The sequence below is a fragment of the Barbatula barbatula genome (genome assembly GCF_947034865.1).
Source record: "Barbatula barbatula genome assembly, chromosome: 20".
Taxonomy (NCBI): domain Eukaryota; kingdom Metazoa; phylum Chordata; class Actinopteri; order Cypriniformes; family Nemacheilidae; genus Barbatula; species Barbatula barbatula.
Genome location: NC_136783.1, coordinates 18285708 through 18310833, shown reverse-complemented (window position 1 = coordinate 18310833; position 25126 = coordinate 18285708). Strand labels below are relative to the sequence as shown.

At 38.8% G+C, this 25126-nt stretch overlaps 1 protein-coding gene across 1 annotated transcript in view; it reads right to left on the bottom strand.

The window, feature by feature from the left end:
* Positions 1 to 1377: 1377 nt before the first annotated feature.
* The window catches only part of tex264b (testis expressed 264, ER-phagy receptor b), a 28959-nt gene continuing 5210 nt past the window's right edge, over positions 1378 to 25126 (bottom strand). Inside the window, exons 2-4 of the mRNA XM_079482787.1 lie at positions 23533 to 23754; positions 5577 to 5745; positions 1378 to 2688 (exon numbers count right to left, since the gene is read on the bottom strand). Coding sequence (XP_079338913.1) covers positions 2384 to 2688; positions 5577 to 5745; positions 23533 to 23754 — 696 coding nt within the window. The 3' untranslated portion in view covers positions 1378 to 2383. The remainder of the gene's footprint in view (positions 2689 to 5576; positions 5746 to 23532; positions 23755 to 25126) is intronic.

Sequence of the window (25126 nt, the reverse complement as noted above, 5' to 3'; positions counted from 1 at the left end):
GACTTATTTATCATTAATGAACACATTTATAAAAGCTTTATAAAAGGTGTCTTAATGTAAAGTGTTTCCATCCTTAATAAAACCTACAATCCTGTATCAAATCAAATGGTGACCCGCCCACTTGCTTTGATTCATGGTGTGGAGTCTTAACCGACTTCTTGTAAAAGGATTTTCAACGAACCATTAATGATGGATAGCATTAAAATACATGTTAAATGCCGCTGTGTGAAGACCCTTCAAGTGCCCTCCAATGTCTGTTCTCTGAGATTCTCAACCAATTAAAGGCCTAACGGGAGGGGGGTTGGTCACCGATGCAATGGGCTTGGCATGATGGGAGTACAAAGCTTGCCTTGTCTTTCATACACACTCCCACACCAAACACACAGCAGTCTGGATATTTTCAGAGGACGGTGAAGAGAACCGCTTACAATGGTGATTAGGGCAACAAACACTTGCGAAGCCTTATATAATGAACCACCTCTAACACAAAGGGAGCAATTTTCTCTCGAACAAAAAGTATCATAATGGCAAAGAGGTCCAGAGGAAGTCGACAAACAGCCTGACGTTTTACGATATGAATATTACAGATCGCTCCAAACCTTTCCACCCAAATGAAACGGGTAATTTGTCAAATGTGCAGAGAAATCAGAAAGTTTCAGCAAAAAAAAAAACAGTTTGGAGGTTTGTATGACGCAATGTCTTGTAAAACTGTCCATTGTTATGCTAAATGACAAGTTTGGGATGCATTCATGCAGAAATAACATCTATCTGTTATAGAAAGAAATGTTTTTTGATTAGGCCTCTCATACAAATGGAAAAATCGAGCCAACAAATAACAGACTGTTTTGTTTCATAATTATGCGCTAGAATCCAAATGATGTTATCTTCCAGCGTTTCTACAATGTAGTAAACAGTACCAGACGTAATGCAATAATTCAGACGTGGTGCTACAGTATAGTTCATGTATGCTTGTATGTAAGAACACCTAAAGAAACAAGGCATCAAGGTCTCAAAAACCTCATGTTTAATGGAAATTGTTGATGTTTGGGTCTCAGTACAAGAAAATGGTGAACTTAGGCTATATGTCAGGTGTGTGGATGTTGTCCAAGCTCTAGGCAAAATGGCAGGTTGGAGAAATCAAATAAACGTGTTAATGGCTAATACCAGTTCAGACCCACAGGCAATGACTTCTGCAAGAGAGAAGTCAACGGTTCAAAATCATTTATAACCCATTTTACTTCCACGATGCAAATTATTTCCAAGAGAAACCAAATAGTCAATGATGTAGTGACACAGTCTGATCTGTACAATTGCTGTTGGCGTGTGCAGATGTAAAACCAATAGCATGAATTCGTAAAATAACCAATAATAGCCCCTTCTGTCAAAACTCTTTATTAAGTTGATCAACAACTAGCAAACAAAGCATAAAAATTCAAATATAACAATATTGTAAACTTTTTCAAAATACGAAGGCATCAAGTATGTCAGGTGTGAATTAAAACCACGAATAAAAGAAAACATTTTAACATTAATACATCAGCACATCATAGGAGGGCCATAGTTGCTTTTTTAAAAAACAAAAATGAACAACACATTGTAAGGAACCCACTTAAATCACACTTGAAATGTATGAACATTCAGCATGAAGAAAATACCATTTCAAACTCATAATACACTGATCAAGTTAATTTGTATTATCGGATTAAAATCTATGGAAATACCATTTAAGTGATCAAATATGATCGAACAGAACATGAATTATGTGCTTCAAACACCTTCGAATGCAAACAATAAACAAGTGTTAGAAGTGTAATGGTCTCGTCCATCAACATTACCTGTCAGTTTCTGGTGCAAATAGACATTTCATTTGTCTATGAACATATGGCTTTGATGAATTCATATTCAAGTCACATAAATCTTTCTTTCGGTGCGAATTAGTGATTACTGAAGGATGAAGATTGAGTGTGAGGAATTGAAATAATAAATCAGGCTTTGGGGTAAATGAAGGCAGAACGTTTACAAAAATAATTACAACACATTCGGTTACAAAAGAACGCCAGTTTAACGTCTGTCATTAGGAATTAACAACCTGTTACAAACAAACAATGCATTTACAAATGCAATACTAAAGAGGGAGCCCTACATATCATTATGCTAGATATTCAGGTTAACTGATTTGTTTTTGTTATAAAGAGGCATCATTGTGTACCTATACTAATTCCCTTTAGAATAGACAGAAACACTGTCTAAACACTTTTATATTTGTCAACTGTTTAAAAAAGGAATTCTGACAAATGTGAGGAAATGTAATCAATGTTGGCTTTAAAGAATTTTAATTTCCTTTAACGCCACTTTATTTTCCTGAGTTCCTTTACTTCTTCATTTACTCTTCCTCAACCATCATCTCTCTCTCTTGACCCTGCAGGCTGTTTTTGCTCCGTCCTGTGAGAGCTGGAGTGGTGTGGTCACACCTCGCTGTCCTGTCTGACTCGACGTCCAGCTCCTCGAAGGAGGAGACGCTGGAGGTGTCGCTACTCTCCGTGTGGCCGTAGTCTCGCTCGTAATCCCACTGTCTGTCTCCTTCTCCCTGGGAACGGGTCGGCGTGCAGGACGGGGAAGGTGAAGTGTCTCGACTTTCCGAGGGAGGTAGGCGACTCGTGGAACTGCGCTCGCTGTGGGAGTCGGCACCTGTGCGTTCACACACAAACACATGACAGCTTAGGTGATTCATTGTGCCGTGGTGTCACAGAGTAATGAAAGCATCTCCCGTACGGCTGACTATGATAAGCTTTGAAACGTTTCATAGATTTCTCGTGCTTTTCATTTCAAAATCATTATGTCTATGGAAAGTCCCCATAAAACATTTGATTGGTGTGTGTGTGTGTGTGTGTGTGAGGAGTCCCCCTCACACTCAGCGTGTCCGAGTGACAAACGCATCAGGACCTCCTGTGTCCAAGCTAGTATTCTGCCTATGTCAGTGTTTTTCAGATGCAGGGAAGGTTTGTGTCAAATAGTTGACCGTCACTTGGTTTATCTTCCTCCTGTCAACGCTGCATTTTTGTAGGAAAGATCCGATGTGAAAGGGTGAAGCGAGAGTGTGTGAAAGAGAGAAATAAGGATAAAGAAAGACAATTATTTTGAAGACAAACAATAAAAAAGTATTTCGTTTGCCAACAGCATGAATACGTGACAAAATATCACCTACATGTCTTATAACGCATTGGTTTTCAAATAGTGGATCGGTACCCAAAGGGAAACAATGCTAAATGTTACAGTACAGTATAATCATAAATAACATGTAACTAACTGAACAGTAATATGTATAATTACAATAGCAAGACTTATCAATGTTAGGATAATACAGTTCAGGGTAATAATAGTATATTCTATGCTTAATTCGATACAATTATGGTATCACTGTTTAATACTCAATGTAAAATCGAAAGAAAACCGTTAAGATCTGTATGCAATATGCAAAAAAAAACAAGCGTCTAACACACAGAACAAAAGTTGAATGTTGATGTGAATATAATCCGAGACAGAGATCAGTTTCATACTAGTTAAAATAAAGCTATTCCTTCAGCATGACAACTGGTTGACAACATCATTTGAAATGACACGGCGCTAAAGGATTAAATTAAATGACTCCTTGCGATTTATTATGTGATAATGCATATTGATTATTAAATGGTCAGTCGTTTAAACCACAGCTGTCGTGAAACATCTCATCAACTTTTGAACGCAGCACAGACATCTGTTTGACGAAAATGAAAAGTACTTCAAATTAGACGAAGCGTTTAAAACATCTGTTCTTAAAAAACTTTTTTACACATATCAAATGAGCTTCCGCATCATCTAAACATAAACATATTCTCATTTGATTAACTTTTCATTGGTTAATGATTATAATAAAATAAGAACTGTTAGAATTGTTTCAGCATTTTGAAAACATCTAAGTTTAAGTGCAAGTTTAAGTTATTCCTGTTTTATGGCAAATTATTAGTTAAAATAAGTATTATTTAACAAAACAAAATCAAAGTGGACCCGCTGGAACCTGTTTTAAACCCCTAGTATTGAGAATGACTTTATAAAGAGAATAAACTGAATCTTGGTAACACAATACGGTGCTATTTGTTAACAATTAGTTAATGCATTTGCTAACATGAACTAACAATGAACTATACTTCTACAGCATTTGTTAATCTTAGTTTATGTTCATTTCTGCATTTACTAATACATTAAAATCAAACGTTGTCACTGTTAACATTAGTTAATGCACCAATAAACTAACATGAATAACTGTATTAACATGAACTAATATTAAAAATAAATAAATGCTGAAAAACTCAATTGTTCATTGTGAGCTGATGTATTTACTAATGCTAATAGCACCGTATTGTGCTAAAGTGTCATTTAGACACAAACAGAAAATATATTTATATTTCTCTTTACTAATAAGAAGCAGGGGGAAATGGAAAAAACTATATCCATAAATATTTCCAACTAGCCTTAAACTGTGTTTTGCTTTATAAAAAAAGATTTGTGTCCTTTCAATGGCTTTTTCTTCGTGGAAATCATTTAAAAGACGATCCACTCTCTGACTTCACCATTGTACCGAACCATGAAGATTTGAATACAGGACATTTCTTTTGATTGACCTCTGTGTCACAATTGTGAATTTAAGATGAAATCACAGTTAAAACTTTATTTTTGATTCAAAAATCTTGCTTAAGGAGACAAACGTACAGTGGTCAGCTGGTCTCTGGGTCTGTTTTAATGGTTTTAGTGGCGTTTTTGAGCATCTGTCAGGCTGAGAGCCCAGTTAAACTAGATTCTACAAGCAAACCGAAACTGAAGCTGTCCCTTTGAGAACCGCTGGAACAGTACATGCTGTAAAACATATTAAATTTAGCACCGCATTAGGACACAACGCATCTTAAAAATTGACATAAGGGACTTCAAATGTGTCCTTTAATCTTGTTTCATATTCCCTTTAATCTTTTCTCCCATCATGCATTATAGTTATTATCATGTGTTTGTTTCAAGATAGGAGACTAACAGGTGGAACTGGTACCACTAGAACTCACACACACATATGCACACAGCCCGGACAACACACCCGTCAGGTCTCCATCACCTCACGAGTGTTTTATTCTGCTCAACAGTACCTGCGGGCTGTGGTCTGACCATCAGACACACACATGCACACACAGATTGTGTCTCATTATCACCAGAACAGGTGGAATTTAGCCAGTATGACACGTTCCCATCAAATCTCCATAAGGTGGTGATTAATGCCTATTAAACCACCTTTCTGCTGACATCAACCCATGAAACGCGATCCACACTAAATGTGAACTTGTTAAACTGAATGTTTCTGACACAGCCAGAATATTGTCTGAGGCTACGATTCATCTCAAAAGGAAATTAATTGGAAGAACACGACACAAGTGATCCTCGAATGAGAAGTTTGCTCGGCTAAATGTTCTGCTTAAGCTGAAATTTGTCTCTCAACGTTAACAAAATTGTAGTCACTAGGCAGAAAAGGGAAGCTAGTTGACTAGTGATTCTTTTACCCGTGACGTCTGTCCTTCCGTCTTCCTCCGACTCTTTTCCCAGTAACCGTCTCTGTTTCTCTCTGACCTCGGGAACATAGAAATCTCCCTGCCGGGCCAGTGGGCTCATGTAGTGGATCAATCCCCCTTTGTAAATCTCCAGAAATGGATGTGCGCACAATTTCCTTTCCTTAAAAGAAAGATGAAAAGAAAAATATTTAAGTTTAAACCACCACATACGCTCTCATTATACTGTGTTGAAACATGTGCTACCGTATTCTTTATTACCTTTAATAATATTTTACCTTTCCATTTAATCTGAATGTCTCTGTTTGGGGGGGGGTTTCCCGAACAGTGATTAGTTTAAACCAGGACTAGTTAAACTAGGATATTTTTAACAAACATAAGAAAAAAAGACAGTGTGCATCTTGAGACAAGACAAATGCATTGATATATTTTAAGATATGCCAGTGCAAGTGCAATGTTTTCGATCAAGACAACTGTACCATTTAAGTTAGTCAGGGACTAGTCTTAAACCCTGTCCGACGGAAACAGATGTATCAAGATCCTCTTCTAGATGTGCATAAAAAATGTTCAAGAAACTATACATTTATTATATAAATGTATAGTTTTTAAGTCTCATTATTGCAATTGTTTAATAACCGATAAACCATTTATTTTCTAGTGCTTTCCTCCACCTTCCCAAAACAACAGAGTCGTAATAAAAGAAAATCAAAAAGGTAACAAAGAAGAGCTCTTGATACTAAAGCTCATATAAAAAGAGTCTGTATAATTGACTCTTGTACCAGACAACCAATTCCCTGCACAGCAGCGCCAGATTCATGTCTCTCGTGTCACTCGACTGTCTCACATAATAAAACCATTTCAACGTAAATCAATACCTCATGTCCTATTTATTTAGCAACTGTGTGAAACTTAAATTCAACTAATGGCAAGCTGATAAAACCTCTGCGGGACGGATGCTGACTCGAGGCAACAAGATAATGTTCCTGCTAACGCTGCTGCCTTTCTCTGGAGTGTCTGACTATTTGTCTTTGAGAGAGCGAGCGTATAAAAGGAAAAGTTGAAAAGCCAAGAACAGGTTTTCCTGTGTTCCCGGTGAGATAAGAGAGCTGCATCCACCCACGTCCTCTCGGATGAAGCCCCCCGACCACTGTATCTCTCTCGACTCCATACACATCCACTTAACATGTATCCCATTATTGTAAAGAAGCTAGCAAAGCATGCCTTATCTTAACAGATTGTAAGGAGCTCCAACAGAGAGTTTACAACCTCCTATTGAGACGAAATGTTGTGTGATCTGCTATTAAAATCAAATGAGCACTAAATCATAATCGTGCAAACAGGCATTTGTGTTAGGCAATATACAAAAACAGAGGTTTGGGTCGGGGGTTGCTAGTCGTGGATTATGATGCTGTCAATAAGAATTTCACAGGTTCGATTCCCATGAAACACACAAACTGATATAATGTAGCTCAAAACATAAAGACCACACGCAATTCAAGTTACATTTAACAGATGCCTTTATCCAAAACTTGTTTAAATTCCGACCGCATCACAACCATTATAGTCCATTTTTATACCGTATTCACTATTCTAATCTCTAAAAAACACTGTTTCAGTCCTGTGTGAGTTTCACCTCAGGCAGTTTATGGTTAACAGTAGTCAAATGTTACATCAATATTCATTAAGCCGATGAATATTTTAAGATGATGTGATGAATATGCAAACCAGAACCCGTTTATGTAAGGGGCCGAGGTGCAAAACACAAGGAAGACTGATGGCCAGGTCGGAGAATTCATATTTGGATTCATTCGTTTGGATAAATCATCCCAGCACAAATTAACGTCGACAAACGAACCCACCGCACCCTCCAAAGATGCCATAAGAGACCCCTGATGTTAAGTCGTGTGTGTGTCTGGGGTTCGGCTGAAGTTTCTCTCGCCATCTGTTTTTCTCAAAGATGGATTTTTACACCCGTGCCTTGCTGTAATTGTATGTGCTTTGTTTAGATTAACTCCACTGATAATATTATTTCTCTTTATGTCCCCAACATTTAGTTTTTAAGTGTTGAAACAACGTACAGTAATAGTGAGAGAAAAAATCCTTTATGTACACTGTCCCTTTAAGAATGGAAGAATGAAATTGCACAGATGGGCAAATTTAAACAATGTGTGCTGATTCATCGATTTGCACCCTTACAAAACCAAACTAGACCGAGTGTTTATTTAAGTATCTACGCTCATCGAAGGTAAGCTAATTTATCACCATTAAAGTTTTTTTAAGTCAATACAATTAAAAAATGCTGATGCATAATCTATAACTGTATTGTTGCGTTTTCTCCAGCTGGATTATGTAATTGGTTTATGGCTGAACTATTGATTGTGGATAATTGCAGCACCCTGCACACATCCCCGTGTGTCCCTCTGCAATAAAAAACAAAGCTGCAGGCTAAAAACTTTCATTTCCATCATCATCATTGCAATAATTGTCAGGTGACCACACGTTATTAGCTTCACGCTTCTTTCTCCTAAAGCATCGGCTGTAGTTTACATTTACATTTATTCATTTGGCAAACGCTTTTATCCAAAGCGACTAACAAGTTGTTTTATACAGTGGCACATTACTGCAGAGCAAACAGGGGTAAGGTGTCTTGCTCAAGGGCACTTCAGTCATGACCTGCTGACAATGAGATTTGAACCAGCAACCTTCTGATCACAACCACAACGCTCTAACCCCCAGGCCACAACTGACCCCCTTAGTTAATAGGGATGTTTCTGGGACCCAGACATAAAGCAGGATCATATACACCCGTCCGGATGTACATTAAGAAGAAGTTCACCCTAAAACAAACATCCTGTCATCATTTACTCGCCCTCTTGACATTCCTTTCTTCTGGAGAGATATTTTGAAGAATGTTGGTATCCAAAAACTGTGGGTCCCCATTGACTTCTATTGTATGAACATTTTTGCAAGTCAATGTGGACCAACGTTAACCAACATTCTTCAAAATATCTGCTTTTGTGTTGTCCGGAAGAATGAAAGTCATACAGGTTTGAAATGACGAAGGGGGGACTAAATGATGACAGAATTTTTGGGAGAACTATTACTTTTATGTATAAGTCTAGACCTATAGACCTTAACAGTGGACGGAGAAGGAAAAAATCTATTCAAAGAGAAAAGGTACAACACCGAATGTTCATTCAGGAATGAATTAACAACTCATTCCACAAAGCATTATGAACAACGTAATCCTACACGTTTGTATCTCTTGAATGTATTTCCTTATCATGACTGTACATTCTCTTCATTTGCCTGCCATGTAGTTCATTCAGCGCCGCAGAACAAAGCAAATAATAATTTCTCCTCATTCTCTGTAGAATGTAGCTCTCATTAGCAGGTGCTACGCCTCGATACGGCTCATACGCACAACCGTGTTAAGCATCTCAAGGTGGGACACTGGATGATTGTTTGCAAACAGAACCGGTGTAAAAGAATAGCACACGATAATGCACAGACAAAAAAAGCAAAGACCGTCACCGCATACTCTTAAGACGAATGCGAAACAGATGGAGAGAAGAAAGGGCTGGTGGAGTGAGCCAGAGACGAAGATGAAAAGCTGTCAGAGTTTCTCATCCAAATTCAAGAGGAAAGCTTCCATCTCGCACTGGTGTTCTTCCTTATAATTAATTATTTCCTCAGATAGATTCATGCCTGCTCGACCCAAAGAAAGAGAGCAAACAAAAAAGCACGTGGAAATTAAATCACTCAACAATAGCAGAGAGCAAATCTTGAGGTTGCCCCCTTGTTTTGAAATCAGTTTGCATGATGGCTGATTTTCAGAATTTTTTTAGTTTAGGCTCCGTCAAACGGGTCTGGCAAGAGGTGTATTATTTATAAGACACTATTTGATTTAATATTTCTCAATGAGACATCTCCTTCAAGTGTCCTTTTTCTCAGATCTCCTCGAATCTTTCCTCATCAAATCCTACAAAGACTGCGTAATGTTCATTCCATATTCTCCCGTGGTACGCAAGGGAAGCTTCTGAACAATAACATTTTTGGGAGACTTCATTCACGTAAACGCCACTATGATATCAAATATATAGCAAAACCATACACGGCGTCTTCAAAGAAAAAGACAGTTTCATAGTGATGGAACACTAAGCATCCTCACAATCTTTAGTGTCTACATGACGGAGAATCTCACGAGGGGATGAAGATAAACCGTGGCGAGACTCAACATTACAGAATAATGTGAGAGACCGGTGAAAAAGAACCCTGTGTTGACCGGTTGGGAAGCCCATCAAATATTTGGCTTGGTGATTGAGTAGCTTTAACATTGTGCCGGACGTCTCTCTGTTGCAATCCAAACAGGGTCTGAAGTCTAGGATCTTGTTTTTCTTCTACACTGAAGATAGTCACCAGGGTTAAAAGTGCATATCACATAAATCACATCTCAGTATTCCAATAAAACAATACAAAGCTATTGGCGTGTTTATTGCCACGTGTCTTCTGGACATGAATTACATGTCACAGTTTTATCAAACTACCGACTATGAGAATACATTTGAAGTTTATCGCAAGTTTTCATGTTCGTTCATTGGAGTGGACCATCACTTCTGTGCTCCTGTTTCCATAGTAACAGCAGCTTCCCTGATTTATAGTTCGAAGTGAAGTTTGTTTCCAGGATTCTGAGTATTAGACATTTTTTTTTTAATAACGTTAAAGTCAGATGAATTTTACAAAAACATGAGCCTCTCCACTAAACCTTAAATCTCAGATTTTCTTGGGATGGTGGAATACGTGCGAATATCGCGTCGGGTCTTCCCAGCGCGTGAGCTAAAGGGGTCAGCGTTAATGTAATAAAAGCAGAGAGGCACGGAGACGAAATCAGATATCACATTATGCAAATCAGTGAGGATATTATAAGGAAATGCTAGCATCCAGGGTCCGCAGGAAATCAAGCTAATCCACATAAATGCCACATGTTTACGTCGACGAAATTTGTTGAAACATTCTCATTCGAAGATTAAAAAGTGCTGCCAAAAATGACTCCAGATGTAAACAGTGCAAATGAATCACACGCACAGAAAGTATCAAAGGAAACGGAAGGTCATTCTGGTCACCGTCAACAGAGAATACCACAGAGAGAAAAACATTATTGATGTATTTATATAAAGTAACACACACTCTCTCTCTCTTTCTCAGACTGAACATGTTTTTTATATGAAAGCAGATAAGGGCATTCTTCCTTTATTAAGTTACATCCCCGAGGATAAACATCCGAAGAAGCCGACGGAGGAAACCCCTTTCCATATATAGCCCACACGTTTAAATTCTTTCAGATAAACAGAAGTGTACAGAATGAAAAGGTCTAGTATGTTCTCAAGTATAGTCGATCCAAAATATTTTACAAGACATCCTTTCCAAGTAAACTTGAAAGCAATATAACCATTTAAAAAATATATTTAGACCAATTCAACGCAATGTTCTCCAGAAAATGTAAAATGCGTTACAAAAAAGTGTAAAGAAAAGGAAAATGCAATGAAGTTGTGCTCTGTATATAGAAAATGTAGCACCGGTTTCAATATTAGTCATTATGTTAATTAATAACACTGGAAAGTTACAAAATATTAATTGAATCATTCAAATCGCTATTGGAAGATATCACTCTGGATCGGTGGAGAACTTTTGTATTGATACATCTCTAATAAAAACTTTCCAATTTCACCAAATCTCCCATTTATATTCAAACCCACATCAACCACAACTATCCCCGATTTTTCAAGACCCCTCATATCCGAATATCCCACAATAGGCCGCTTTCATCCGTTGAACTGGAATTCTTCTGCGTCGAAACCTGCTCTTGCCGTCCTACTTTAATGACAGTAATCCACAGGATTACAGGGTGGTCATCTGCCAAACGTCAGGGAAAAATAGAAGGGACAGTCAACAATTGTGACTTTACCAGCAGTGGACGGCCCTTACCATTATGTACCACTTAATCTCTAAAAATACATTGACAGGCTTACAGACTATCTTTTATTGACACTTGTAGAAACGGTTTCAAAGTAAAATTCTTTGCCGCAAAAATGTGATAATTAGAAAAAGCACTTTAAACTGTACATTAAACGGTCCCGGGGGAAGAACAAACTAGGTGCATTTACAGAATGATAATATAACACACTACAATATAATACATAAATTTTGTAGGCGAGTTACTGTAAAATAATTTTTAGTCTACCTCATTCTGAAAATTCACACACAAACGCACCGAGTTTCTCAGAAGAGACTTGCTTTCTCAGATTAGCGTGGACTATTTGCGCCAGCTAAATACATTAAATTAGTCCTCTCTTGTAAATCAGTGACCCGAGGAGGACGTCCCAATGTTTGCTCTTTTGTCACAGCCATTTCTTTAAGCTAAATGGTTCTGGTCCCCTCTAAGCTCCCCTGAGCCTCCGAGACCCAAACCTCACACTCCGCTGCTCCTAAATTTCATTACAGGTCTGGCCGAAAATCCCTCGACAGGAGACGAGAAGGAAAGCTTAAATTTGCATGTGTTATCTTGAAGGAGGGCTTGAAAGGTCCTGCAGGGTCTTCTCTGTCATCTCTTGACTTGCAACTACCCCTGAAGTGAAAAATGGCCAGTACAAGCAAAAAACGATTAAGAAAAGTCAAGTTAAATCTGGATGTGTCAGACCATCAATAAAGTTCAACAGCGGCCATTTCTTATTTGCTGAAAATGGCCACGGCCTGTCAGAAAGATGGTAGAACCTATCCCTGTGATAAATGCAGCCCTGGAGAAAAGCCGAACAGAATTCAAGATTAGGTAAAATACAGGTGTTCATATTTCACACAAGACAAGGTAAAAGCACATTTTAGTGGGCAGGCGGGAAGAAGAGATTGCTTCACACTACACTACTTCGTACATGATTATTACGTGGTCCAAGATCTCCCCAAAGTGAGCATCAAACGTTTTAAAGTTGAACGCTGTTATCTGCAGGGGAAGCTTCACCGAATATTGAATACTGCAGACAGCCTATAATTTCAAAACTTTCCGATTCCAGTTCTACGGAGAGTTCCTACGATTGGAAATTTACCTTTTCATCACTTTCAAAACCTCCGAGATAAAAGTTATAAATCAAAAAACGAGACCTGGTTACCACGGAAACAATCTGAAAGATTTACATAGAGATTAGATCCTTTGATATTCCACAGGGATGGAGGGGAAAAGGGATCCAAAGACACGGATCTGCTGAGAAAATCCATCATTAGAGGTTTTCTCAGAAAGAGAGGGAAGGGAATCAGTGCATATCATTAGGAAGTGATTCCACACTTCAATACGGGCAACTCAATCTCACAATAACCTACTTTCCGAACAGAGAAGCCCTTCGAATTACCCCGACCATTACATCTCCACTACTCTTACATCATAGACAACTAGATACATTGATCTAAAACGATGCGAGTGGATGTAAGCTAGACGTAAATAATAACAGCGACCTTACCAGGACAAAACAAGTTGAGAATGAACACATTCTGATATTTTTTCAACCTTCCGTAATGCTATAAAGAATCAGCGGAGTGGGCTTTGTAGAAAAAGATATGAACGATGAAAGGATTTTAAGCACATCTAATACGCGCATCTGTCAAAAAGAAGAATTCAAAACCTCTGATCTGTTTATGTTTTAGGGTCCTACTTGTGTGGCAAATAATGATTCGTTTACTACATGTAAACAATTACGATTTTACTCACCATTCACCTTAATATGCATTCCTGTATTGCTTTGGTAGTAAAACAAACTAGTACTTAACATAGCAATAGTTACATTGAAACGTCTGCCCTTTTACCATTGTCTCACCACAGTAACCATAGATTAACCATGCTATCTGTAATCAAACTACAGTCATACAAATGGCAATCAATCCACCAAAATCTAAAACTATTTAAACAATATTTGCTTTCAATAATCAGGAATAAGAAAAACTAAAAATAGACTGAAATAAATCTGAGGCACTAAAATTATAAACATAAATAAAAACTAAAATACTTATTTATAACTTAAACTAATATAGTTTAAGTTATAATATAAAGAAATAAACAAATAACAATGACAAAAGAAATAGCTAACATTAATCTAATAATAACAAGAAAACAAAATGTATGAAATTAAAAGTATAAAACCTAAAACTGTTGCTCAGGCGTGATATGCGTGTCTCAATAAACTGGTAAGATAAATACGAATAACCATAATAATAATAATAATAATAATAACCATGATTATTCATTTTGTGTTAATACAGAACACATGATAAGCATTAAGCAACAACGTTTACAACCACATTTATATTTTGAGATTTATCCATTGGCCAAAAAAAAGAAAACGAAGCAAAATTAAAGATGAATTTGTTAGATTTTGTTTACTTTATTATAACAGATATGACAATAATATCATTTATTTGTGACCACGATAACCGAGTAGTTAAAATCGCACATTTTGTGACAGCCTTGGCCCTTGACCGAAACGCACAGTAGACGGTTATAGCGCCCCCTGTGGACATGCAAAAAATGTATGCAAATTCTGACGCGTTGCAGCACTGCATGAAATCCAGCTTGCATGGCTAGACGCTAACTCTGATCCGGCAGAGAAAACGATAAAGACAGAGGAAGCACACAGACAATGCGACAAGCCGAGAACAGATATTCATTTTCACCTCATGGGTCAGAGTGCGGTTTCATTTACACCTCACTGAATTCCACAATCCCACACACACACACACACACACACACACACACACACACAATACACCCCGCCTCAGCTTGACCTCACAACACACCGCCTCGACACATATCGCTCTGCTTGCATCATCTTTTCTCACATATGCCCAAACAACATCCAGACACCACAGTTTAATTCATCTAATCAAAAGCTCTGATTTGCTCTGTGTTTGTGCCACTTAGCATCTATTTCCACAATCACCAAGAGCGTTGAAAGAATCCTCTATGATTTGGGGTTGATCTCGTGTCCATCAAAAGCTGATTATTGAGATTACAGGTCTTCAGCCGGTTGCAAGAAACCCCTTAGGGTAAGAAAAACCCTTAGTAACAATACTTTGAATTAAGGGTTTTTTTTTAACTTAAGGGGTTTCTTGGACCCTTATGCCTCGGCTTGCTTTCACATCTTGACTGGCACATACACACACACACCTCTCCGGGCAAGACCCCTGCTGGGCTTTATAAAAGATTTTAAAACGTATTCATCCATCCTGTCATTTCTACACGACAACCACATCATAAAGTATAATCTTCTAAAAAGTGCTCAAAATAATCTATTTCCGACAGCATAACCACGCAAATATCATCTTGCCCTTCCCTTTACTAATTTTGGATTCATCTTATCTCAATTCTCAGCCACTTTCGCACAGAGGGCTGATCAATCGTATTCAAATGTGACATTTACCTCTCGCAAATGTTCCCGGACCCCCTCGGGCTCAGGGACAAAAGTCATGTTTGAACTGCTGGAACGGAACGGGACGGCCAGTGGGACATAATGGCATCCCTCTCGTGGCCTGACCAGACATTCACAAGCAAACATATTACACATACATCGCAGTTCTCTTCCTAACTTTGACATGTTTACGTGAGCATTTCAACTTCTCGTTTTTAATTACATCTGACATCTGTGAATATCACCGGTGAAAGGATTTGGAGAGAAGTATTACTTTATTGGATGCTTAAACTTAAGCGCTACAGGATATACGATCAAAATGTCAAAATATTATCTAGACGCAATACAAGAAGACAATATATGATGGTCAGTCATACTAGAGATGAACCACAACCACGGTCTCTTTAATATCACAAGTTCCCGAAGAAGAGCAAATGATGTGGGTTTGATTTGAACGTGCTGTTATAAATGTACCTGTTGAAAGTCACTTGGGGGAAAATGTTTGCCAAATGCATAAATATAAATGTAAAACATACTGAAATTATTATGAAGTATTCTTGTCCAAAGCAAGAATATCAATCAAATCATATATATTTAGGATAATTCACCCAAAAATCATTGATTCATCCGCATTTCAAACCTGAATGACTCTCCTTCGTCTTTCTTTCGCAGAACACAAGAAGATATTTATTTGTATGGACAAAAAAGCCAATATTTTGCTGACATAAGTGTAAATAAATAATGAGAGAATTGTGTTTTTTGTGTAAACTTTACCTTTAAGTTTATCGCTTCAAAGTGCCTCGACTATCATCTAAGACAACATCCCAAATGTATTAAAAGTTTTGCTTCAATTTATTAATACTTTCTAAGGAAAAACCTTTGAGACTCAAATTAGTTTTCAAAAGAAGACCCTAAAAGCTATAAAAATAATGTTATTCAATTCCGACCATCTTCTTCAATATTATGAACTAAACATTACAAACACGGTTCTTTGGACATTTACTATATCGATGCCATGGTAACACTATAATAATACTACTAGATAAATATAGAATGGATTCTATGGTACCAAGGCATGGCCAGCCAAAGCGGATCTGGCCGTTTTAAATACAGAACGCTCTGGGGTAATAAGTGCTAATGCATCAGGAATTTAAGGTGACAAAGAAAGTAAACTATTGCATAATTCATGGCACAGGGGAACAGCAGAGCCACGGGTGGTGATAGCTGGAAAATAAAAACAAGAAAAACAATTCAAAGCACCCAGTAGAAATAAGCTCGAGTGTCTGCGGCAAAGCATAAAATTCCCTTCATTTCAATAAGAAGCATGTGTTTTCGTCTTCTATGCTTCATCAGACAGACTGCGAGTGGGTCACAAACAGCTCGGTCCGTCGGTCAGGAAGGCCATATGGTAGAGTGGGCAGCAGACTGCCTAAAGAGGGGAACAGTAATGTCAATACACACGGCACACGGACGTATCGGCGGTCCAGTCAACCTTTCAGGTCCACCATGTGTCCTTCTGTGCCCTTTACCGGCAGTGATCCTAAATCCAAGCCTGCAGGGGGACCATACATGCCCTCGAGCACAACAGCTGTGCTGCCTGTCTCTGTGGATGCGGAGGGAATTTTACAGCATCATGTGAATCACTATATTAAATCTATTTTAAAAAAGGTGTAATGTGTATTATATTCATGTTCTGGTGAATTACAGACCTACATGTACTGTACTGACTTGCTTAAAAAAATTGAAAATGTCCAATCTTAAACACCTAAACCTAGGCGTCAATGGAGCGACAGCAGATTGAAGACAAATGTAAACGATTTACATTAATTTATACAAAATGAACAAGTTCATTACAAATTGCCAGATTGTGTTGGAAAGATCCTTTAGATTACTAGATAGCAGAAAATAGTCTTTGGTTTATTGCAACTTGAAAAATTAACTCTTTCACGTGTGATTTACTTGCATGACTTTCTTTCTGTAGAACACAAAAGAAGATATTTTGAAGAACGTTGGTAACCAAACAATACTGGACCCATTGACGTCCATTGTATGAACACGAAGACATTTCTTACAATATCTTGTGTGTTGCACAGAAATAAACTATCATAAAGACACGAGGGTCCATAAATTGCATAACAATTGGGTAAATTATCTCTTTAATAGCTTTAAGAACTTTCAAACCCTGACTGTAATGTAGACATGAAGATGTGCACTGTAAATTGCTTTGGATAAGCATCTGCCAAATCCATAAAGTAAATGTAAATAAATACAAATTGTTTTCTCTCTTGCTCCAAGCAGTGGCCTGAACCATAATAAAAAAGACGCTGCAAATAATAGTTATTTATATGAATTTCAGCCAGTCTAGACACTAGCTAGTGAGAATTGCCTCATGCACTCGACTAATATGACGCCCCTTCACCTGAAATACCAAACAGCTCATTAAGAAACCATGCAACCGAGACGCAGCGTGACATCCGCTTGTCGATTTTACACAGCATTGAAAACCCCAATCAGATCTTAATTAAACTCTTCTGTGTGATGTTTGCATTGTGCAGACTGATGTTACGCTTTCGAGATGCATTTCGGCAGTAGGAGAGTAAAAAAACAGCAGCTTTTCATGAGGAAACAGCAGGAAGGTTTGATAGTCTTTAGCTAAAATGTCACTGTGGCATTTGGCAGAGCATTTCTCCTGGTCTAAGAAGTTCATGGCCACTTTGCTTGTTTGATTGTGGTCTCGGCTTAATGCGGTACGATCAAGAGATGAGATCGAGACGAGGAAGAAGGTGCACGCGGCGTATCAGAATTCCGAACTGTGTATTTGACATTCTGATTTACAGACTGTCTGAGATTGCGAAACATATTTCAGAAAACAAAAGGAGACGCTTGAACGGATGCGATCAAGAATTTAGAGTAGTTTGAACGAATACATGTTTTTATTTTTACATGTCAAGACTATTTTGCGAGAAGAAAACACTTGAATAGAACTACTGGTTTCAGTTTTTCAGATTCATTTTGATTTATTTAACATTTTAAGAGGTCTGTTGCTCTTTTATAGTGTTAAAAAACTGAAACATGTGCATCCAAAAATGCTTTTATTATTATTACATATGTCAAGCAATTATTCAATCCACCGCACATTCCAGTATTTTTTATACCATTCGAACACATTCTGCACCAATGACAGCTTTAAGTCTTCATGAAATCTTCAGATGATCATAAACTAGCTGCACAAGCAGTTCGGGTGTCGTTTGTTCTCATGTTGCCTAGAAAATTCCCTCCAAGCTACTCGCTTGGCACATGTGCTCAGCAATTTCCAAATAGTGTCACAGATTCTTCAATTATACTGACAGCATGGCTCTGACTGACAACCATCATTCATCCCAAGTATAATATGAACTTTCTCCCGAGCAGTCTGAAAAAGGTTCTCTTGCAAAATGTCACTGTATTCTAGACTACTCGCTCATAGATGCCAGGTCCCTGCTAATGAAATGCCATCCCACAGCATGACGCTACCACCACCATGTTTTACTCCGTAGTGTTTGAGGAGTTTGTTTTGTGCCTGTAAACGTGTCACATTTAACTAAAACTCTTTTTATGGGTCACTTACTATCATGCCCCAAACAGGCTTTCCTAAAGTTACTTGAGAGAAACGGGCAGATTTGCATCAGCATCCTATTCAGAGCATTTCATAAAAAATGATGCTTGACCTCTTTTTGGCTTATTCTCCTGCTGTGACATTCAAACACTAACATATCTGCATTATTCATGCATTTGTTTTTCTTGTGTTCTTTACTCTAAATATTCACAGCTATTTATTTATACATCAACAGATTTTTCAAATATTTATATTAAAGCACTCAAGATATACTTTTATTTACTATGTTTGTTTCCTGAGGATCAAACCCACATCCAGGAACACATGATGTGCAACTTAAAGGTGCTGTGTGTAATATTTACGGAGGACCTATTGACAGAAATGCAATATAATATAACTATGTCTTCAGATGTGTATAAAGACTTTACATAATGAAGCGATATGTTTTTATTACCTTACAATGAGCTATTTCTATCCATATACTGCAGGTCCCCTTACATGGAATTTGTCACAGTGTTTCTACAGTGGCCCTAAACGGACAAACTTCTCTACAGAGTGCGTTTCGTAAATACATTATCTCCTTCGGCAAAGAAGCAAAAACGTGACGATATCTTAGTCCTGCGTCATCCATCCTTGCGATTCAAGAGGGGGGGGGGGGGAGAGTGGTGGACTGAGCCGATTGTTGTCATTCGCAATCTCACCTCTAGATGCAGCTAAAATCTCCACAATGCTCCTTCAAATAATGATTATAACGTTATAATCGAGAATATGTAGTTATTTTAAAACCTACGAAGATTTACATTATACAGTAGAGAGTTTTAAAGCAATTGTGTCATCATTACGGTAGTTGTTTTATTTTTGTAAACGTTTAACTTCTGCAACACGGGAAATAAACACCAAGCAAATTTTCGTTTTTAACATCATCACAGCATACAGCAACCCATGTTAGATTCTGAGCTGGCATCTCAAGTGCATCTTTAGTTCACTAATGAAATGTACATTTGTAACTCTGACCACGTAAACTCATTTAAACGAAAGGTCCGATTTCCTTGTTTCCATTAAAGCGCACAAGATCATTTCAACTCATGCAGAGATAAGACGGATCATTAGCTTTCGCACAATCTTACACCATGCGTGCTGTCATTACAGGGAGACATTCCAAATAGGCTACTGAGAAATCAAACCGCACCAAATGGGATCGATGTTTAAGGAACCACCAAGAATAATGAGCATAGCGTTATCTTGGCACGGATAAACTGCGGCTTCCGGATCAATACTGACAAGCGGGGAGCAAGAAAACAGGCCCAAAACATCAGCCGTGTATCCAGGTAAAAGAAAACGGACGACTAACACCGAGCATATATTGATCTCATTCAGTCATGATCTGCCTCCTCTCAGTTTCCCTGACCGAGATAAGAGCCACTGAGTTTGTGCGTGTCTGTGCTCACTATCTATGCTGTCCAGAGGTCTGACAGGTGTGATGTTTTCCAGAGGTCGGCATATGAGAAAAGGTCAGTTATATGTTGCCTGAAGTCGGCTGACATTATGAGCTCCAACTGATATAAAAACAACTAATCTGAGGCTGGTTTCACCTGTGGGATGAGTTTGCATAACAACTAGAAAGTAGATTTTCACATTTCCTAAAGAAATACACAACGCCTCGTGTAACCACACCCCCACAAATCTGCGTCAGTTCATGGTATGATTTGACTAAGACCGCCGAAATGCGGAGAGGTGGGCGTACCTGTCAGTACAATTGCTTTGGAACCCAAAGTTCCAAATATGGTAAGAGGCGTAACATTAAAGGTCGCATGCTTGCAGTATTCGACCAATCACAACGCACGGGTTAAATGGCCAATCATAGCCTTTTCAGAGCGACGAGCTTTGTAAAAGATGTGTGCATTGAGGCGGGGCAAAGAGGAGATACAAACATGCTCGGTATGTGGAAAATGCAGCGTTTTCGAACCTTAAATCGTGTATACACATTGCATTACATCTAAAACAAACACACCACATTCGTTTTAGCAGTGTCACATGACCCCTTTAAGCAATATACTGATGTATTTAGGAAAAGAAAAATAAATTTTTATCTGATAATCTTGATTTTAATCACAGTTTCCACGCGTCTTGTCATGCTGTCCGTCTTTCACATTGCTGTGCTCCTGATGTTTGATTTATTTTTTCAAATTGATCAGAAACTGGACTGTAATGGCCATGGCCATATCGTATCGTCACATTAAAAACACCAAGAAACGGGTCTGGTTGCCATAGGGATTCCCTTGCACGTCCTAGTCAGAATTAGTATCTTCTCTGTACAATCTGCCCACAGAACCAGAGGGGCTTGAACAGAACACCGGGGACCAGGCTTGCGTCTCACATCACCAACTGCCTTGGAATTACTCATTCTAGCTGTACGCAGAGTTCAATCATCTGCAGCCCACACAAATTACAGAAGGACGGCCGGCGCCATGGATTATTCATGATGTCGAATATTGTGAAGTACAAAGGCGACTGTTTAAAATGTAATTCCGCTCTTAAAAGTTATATTTAAGAGTGACATTGAAAACGCAGCTTATGAAGAATCCAAACAGTGGAACAAACGTAGGTGCTAAAATAAGTGCTTGGCGTTTGGCAGACTTCTGGGTGTTGATTAGGATCCGTATCTATAGGTCTCTGGTGATTAGATGCAAATTCTGTGGATGCTCGTATAGGAACTGTTATGTAATGTAAACAATGGATTTACAGTATGGATCTCAATTACAGAACGTGAAGTTGGAGACTTTGTTGTGGCTGTTTGTGATGTTTGAGGGATAATGTACAGGCAGCCGGTTGTTATCGCAGATATGAGCACCGACGGAGCGATCAGGACCCAACGGAAACGGAGGGTCTTTTATTATGTCGCGATGACAGTCGGATGTTTATCACACGGCTACTTGCCACATGAAAAAAAAAACTGGACATAAAATGTGAATTTGAAATATTAGATTAGCTCATTTTTACCAAATGCAGACCTTCCGCAAGGAAAAGCCGTTTCATTTCGGTTTTAAAGTAAGAAACGACGTTCAAAGTCACGAACAGGCAAATTGGTTTAATCATTTGTAAATATAATTTCATATATGTTTTTAAAATACATATTTATAATAAATGTTTGTGTAATATTAAACTGCCCCCTCAAAATGATTTGCAGCATCCGGGTTACTGGGTGTCATTAGTTTTGAGGGGTTGCTATTTGAAATTGGATCAGAATATTCGTTGATATCGTGTCAATGTTTCTTCAGGAAAAAACATCTGGTTTAGTTGTTGGTTAGACCTTTTTGACTGTCACCCCATGTGAAACAAATGAAAGATGGGATATTTGTCTATAAATAGTAGTAAAACAACCAAAACAAGTCAAATGCCAACAAGCACAAATAATGACGTTATCAGCGTACGCAATTCAATCCAAGCGAATTTCCCCTCATACTTTCTTAAGCCTGCGGCTTGAGTAAATAAAGATTTCAATGAAGAGCAGAAGGTAAACAAGTGTGAAAAATGAAGACGGAGGGGTTTAAGGAGGCGATACGTTTTCTAGCTTCTAGGTTCTAATCTAGCAGCTGAGCAGACAGATCTGTTCTCAGTGACGGCGCGTTGGTGCAGATGGTGAGGAGAGTTGAGGGTTCAGACACAAAGAACACAGAGTATTAAAATTTGACGCAAAACTGAGTCTTGTGTGGTACCTCAAATCTTGTGACGTGATGAGAAAAGGTGATAAATTTATATTAAAGCAAATGAGTTTCTTTCTTATGTAGAACACAAAAGAAGATATTTTGCAGAACGTTGGTAGCCAAGCAACATTGGCCCACTTTGACTTTCACTGTAGGTACGGACACAAAATCCCTGAGACATTCCTCAAAATATCTTCCTTTGTGACCCACAGAAGAGTTTATACTGTACAAGTTTTGATTGACATGACGGGAAAAAATGAGGCTGGTTTTTGGAGGGGGGTTGAATCATCAACCATCTCTCTACTCCTCTTTCCCAACTTGCACACCTGCACATTTCCCTTGTTGATTTCTTTGCCCTTCTGTTCGGCTCTCCTTCTCTCTTCTTTTTCTTAATTGCTATGATTAAGTCTCCTGCTTTATAATTACTGTCTTATCCCACCAGAAAGAGACCAGAAACACTGACAGACCAGGCATTGGTTTTCAACAGGCTTCACGCTACAATGCACCGCTCACGCTGAAGAAAACCGACGTACGATGTCAGAATTTATTACACTATTGGGACGACTTAAACGATTCATTTTCAAAACACTTGATGCGATGAGCCAACTGTAGCTATGTTTCCGTCCACATACTTCAAAAATGATGGAAGAAAACTCCTCTTAGGCCCGATTCACATTTCGCCTCTAAAACCGCTCGGAAAATGTGAGCAGCGCCCCTTTCTCTCCGGGTGTCTACATTTGAAAAAACGGCCTACGTCAATGACAGCGACCTGTCGTTTCCATAACCACATGCGAGGAACGTGATTGGTCGAGAAGGCCCAAGCAAGAAAAAAATAAATGCTGGCAGAAACGCCCGTTAGAGCATTAGTTTAATTTTCACTTTCAACAACTTCTTATTGTATTTCTAACGAGAAATGAGTATTGTAGTCTTTAAATATTTATTTAGTTATTGCAAACGCTGATCTCTGTTTATAATTCAAATAGACTTCCGTTGCGCTACCTATAAATAGTGCACAATTTGGCAATGGTCTCTTTATTTTTTCCACGGCTTTATGGATTCCAACTTTCATTTCCACATTTTCTTTGTCCCAGAACATGTAGATTTAATTTGAAATGGGGATGGAAACATGGTTTGTATATTTGGATGTGACATCGGCTTTAACATTTGCCTGGAGCTACAGAACAACTTTTTGGTTAAGACCTTACCCTGATGTAGGAGTTGAGTTGTGGATAGACCCTCTGCACTCCCAGGAAAATAGAGAGTGGCGTTCGATGCGGGAAGGAGGCTGTGATAACATGTGTGACCTCTGGGAAAGAGAAAACACGGAAGCCGTGCTTCTCATACAGTTCCTTCTGTTCCTCGTTGGGTCTCTCATCACCTTCACTCAAAACACTGCCCACCGCGTAGCGACACTTCTGTCGGGGAACCTACGACATACAGAACATAAATAATCCACGGTTGCCCATTAAAGCAACACTTTGTAGTTTTTTCAACCATAAAATAATGTCCCCAAAATGATTTCAGTGGTATAACAACTCTTAACTGGACTAATTCTACTTGCACTGCTATCTGAACAGCCTCATAGCGGCTAAAACCACACTCTGTAAGTTCTGTGTTCGGGTAGGTACACACAGCCCCGCCCATCCCATGCCTGCGGAAGAGTGCGAAATGGTTTCCCAACAACGTTTCTGCATTCGCCGGTTTCAACAAATTCACGTGCATTGTGCTGCCTAGGGGAAGCTTATACAGCGACATTATTTATGACACTGGGTCGCAGACACATGGGGGAGTCGTGAGCAAAAGTTCAATAGTGTGGCTTTAAAACAAGCGTAAATCTATCTATTAGATTTCCTCCAACAAACCACTGATATTCGTTCCAAAAAGCAAAACAAAAACCTCCCCGTACTCCAATAAAACCCATCGGCTGCCTGTGGTAATCATCAAACATTGCTGCGCACCTCTTGTGGCGCTTATCGTAGAGAACAAATGAGCTCGATGTTCAAAGACAACAGGGAGCGTCAACAATTTAGTGAGTCACACAGAAAAGACGAACTTAATGAGAATAAACAAAGCAGCACATGAAATAAGTACATAAACAGGATTAGACGGTCTGCGGCGAACAGGTGGCGTTGTGCTTTGATAAGCCTGCGTTTAATTGTCACCCGTCTGGTAGCTTTAAGAGGGGCGAACGGACGTCCAACTGTCACTTTAATGTGCGCTTCTTACGTTTACATGCCGATGGAATACCTGCTTGCAAATGAGGGCACCTGGGAAATATGAGACGGATTGTAAGACACCATCTCGGCTCTGGGTTCTGGTCCTAGCGAGAGACGGGCTAGACTGAACTGTGACAGATGAAGGCCTGTTTGGGAAAGAGGCTGCAAAAGTTTCAACAACATCCATCCTTTAAATTGGAGGAAAGTGTTTATACATCTCTGTGTTCTGGGTCACTCTCTACTTCCCGCTGAGCACGCCGGGGATAGACTGCACAGCAGGTCGTGAGAAATATCGGTGAGGAGAGAATAAGAAGAGAGGTTAAGCTGTAGATCTTGCATACGTCTCACATACGTTCAGAGTGGGGTATCGTGCCACATTTTTTACGACATAGTGAAACATGAAGTTACTTTTAAAATGTTCATACAGCTGGTGCCCAGGCCTGCAGGATGTCTTGTGTCCTGGTGCGTTCCCGGCAGGTATTATTCGTGAAATGTGTTTTAGCAGAATGCCCTGTCAACTAAGCTCAGACAATTCGACAGCCTGTGACTAAATCTTCCCCGACACAAACAATTCTTTTATGTT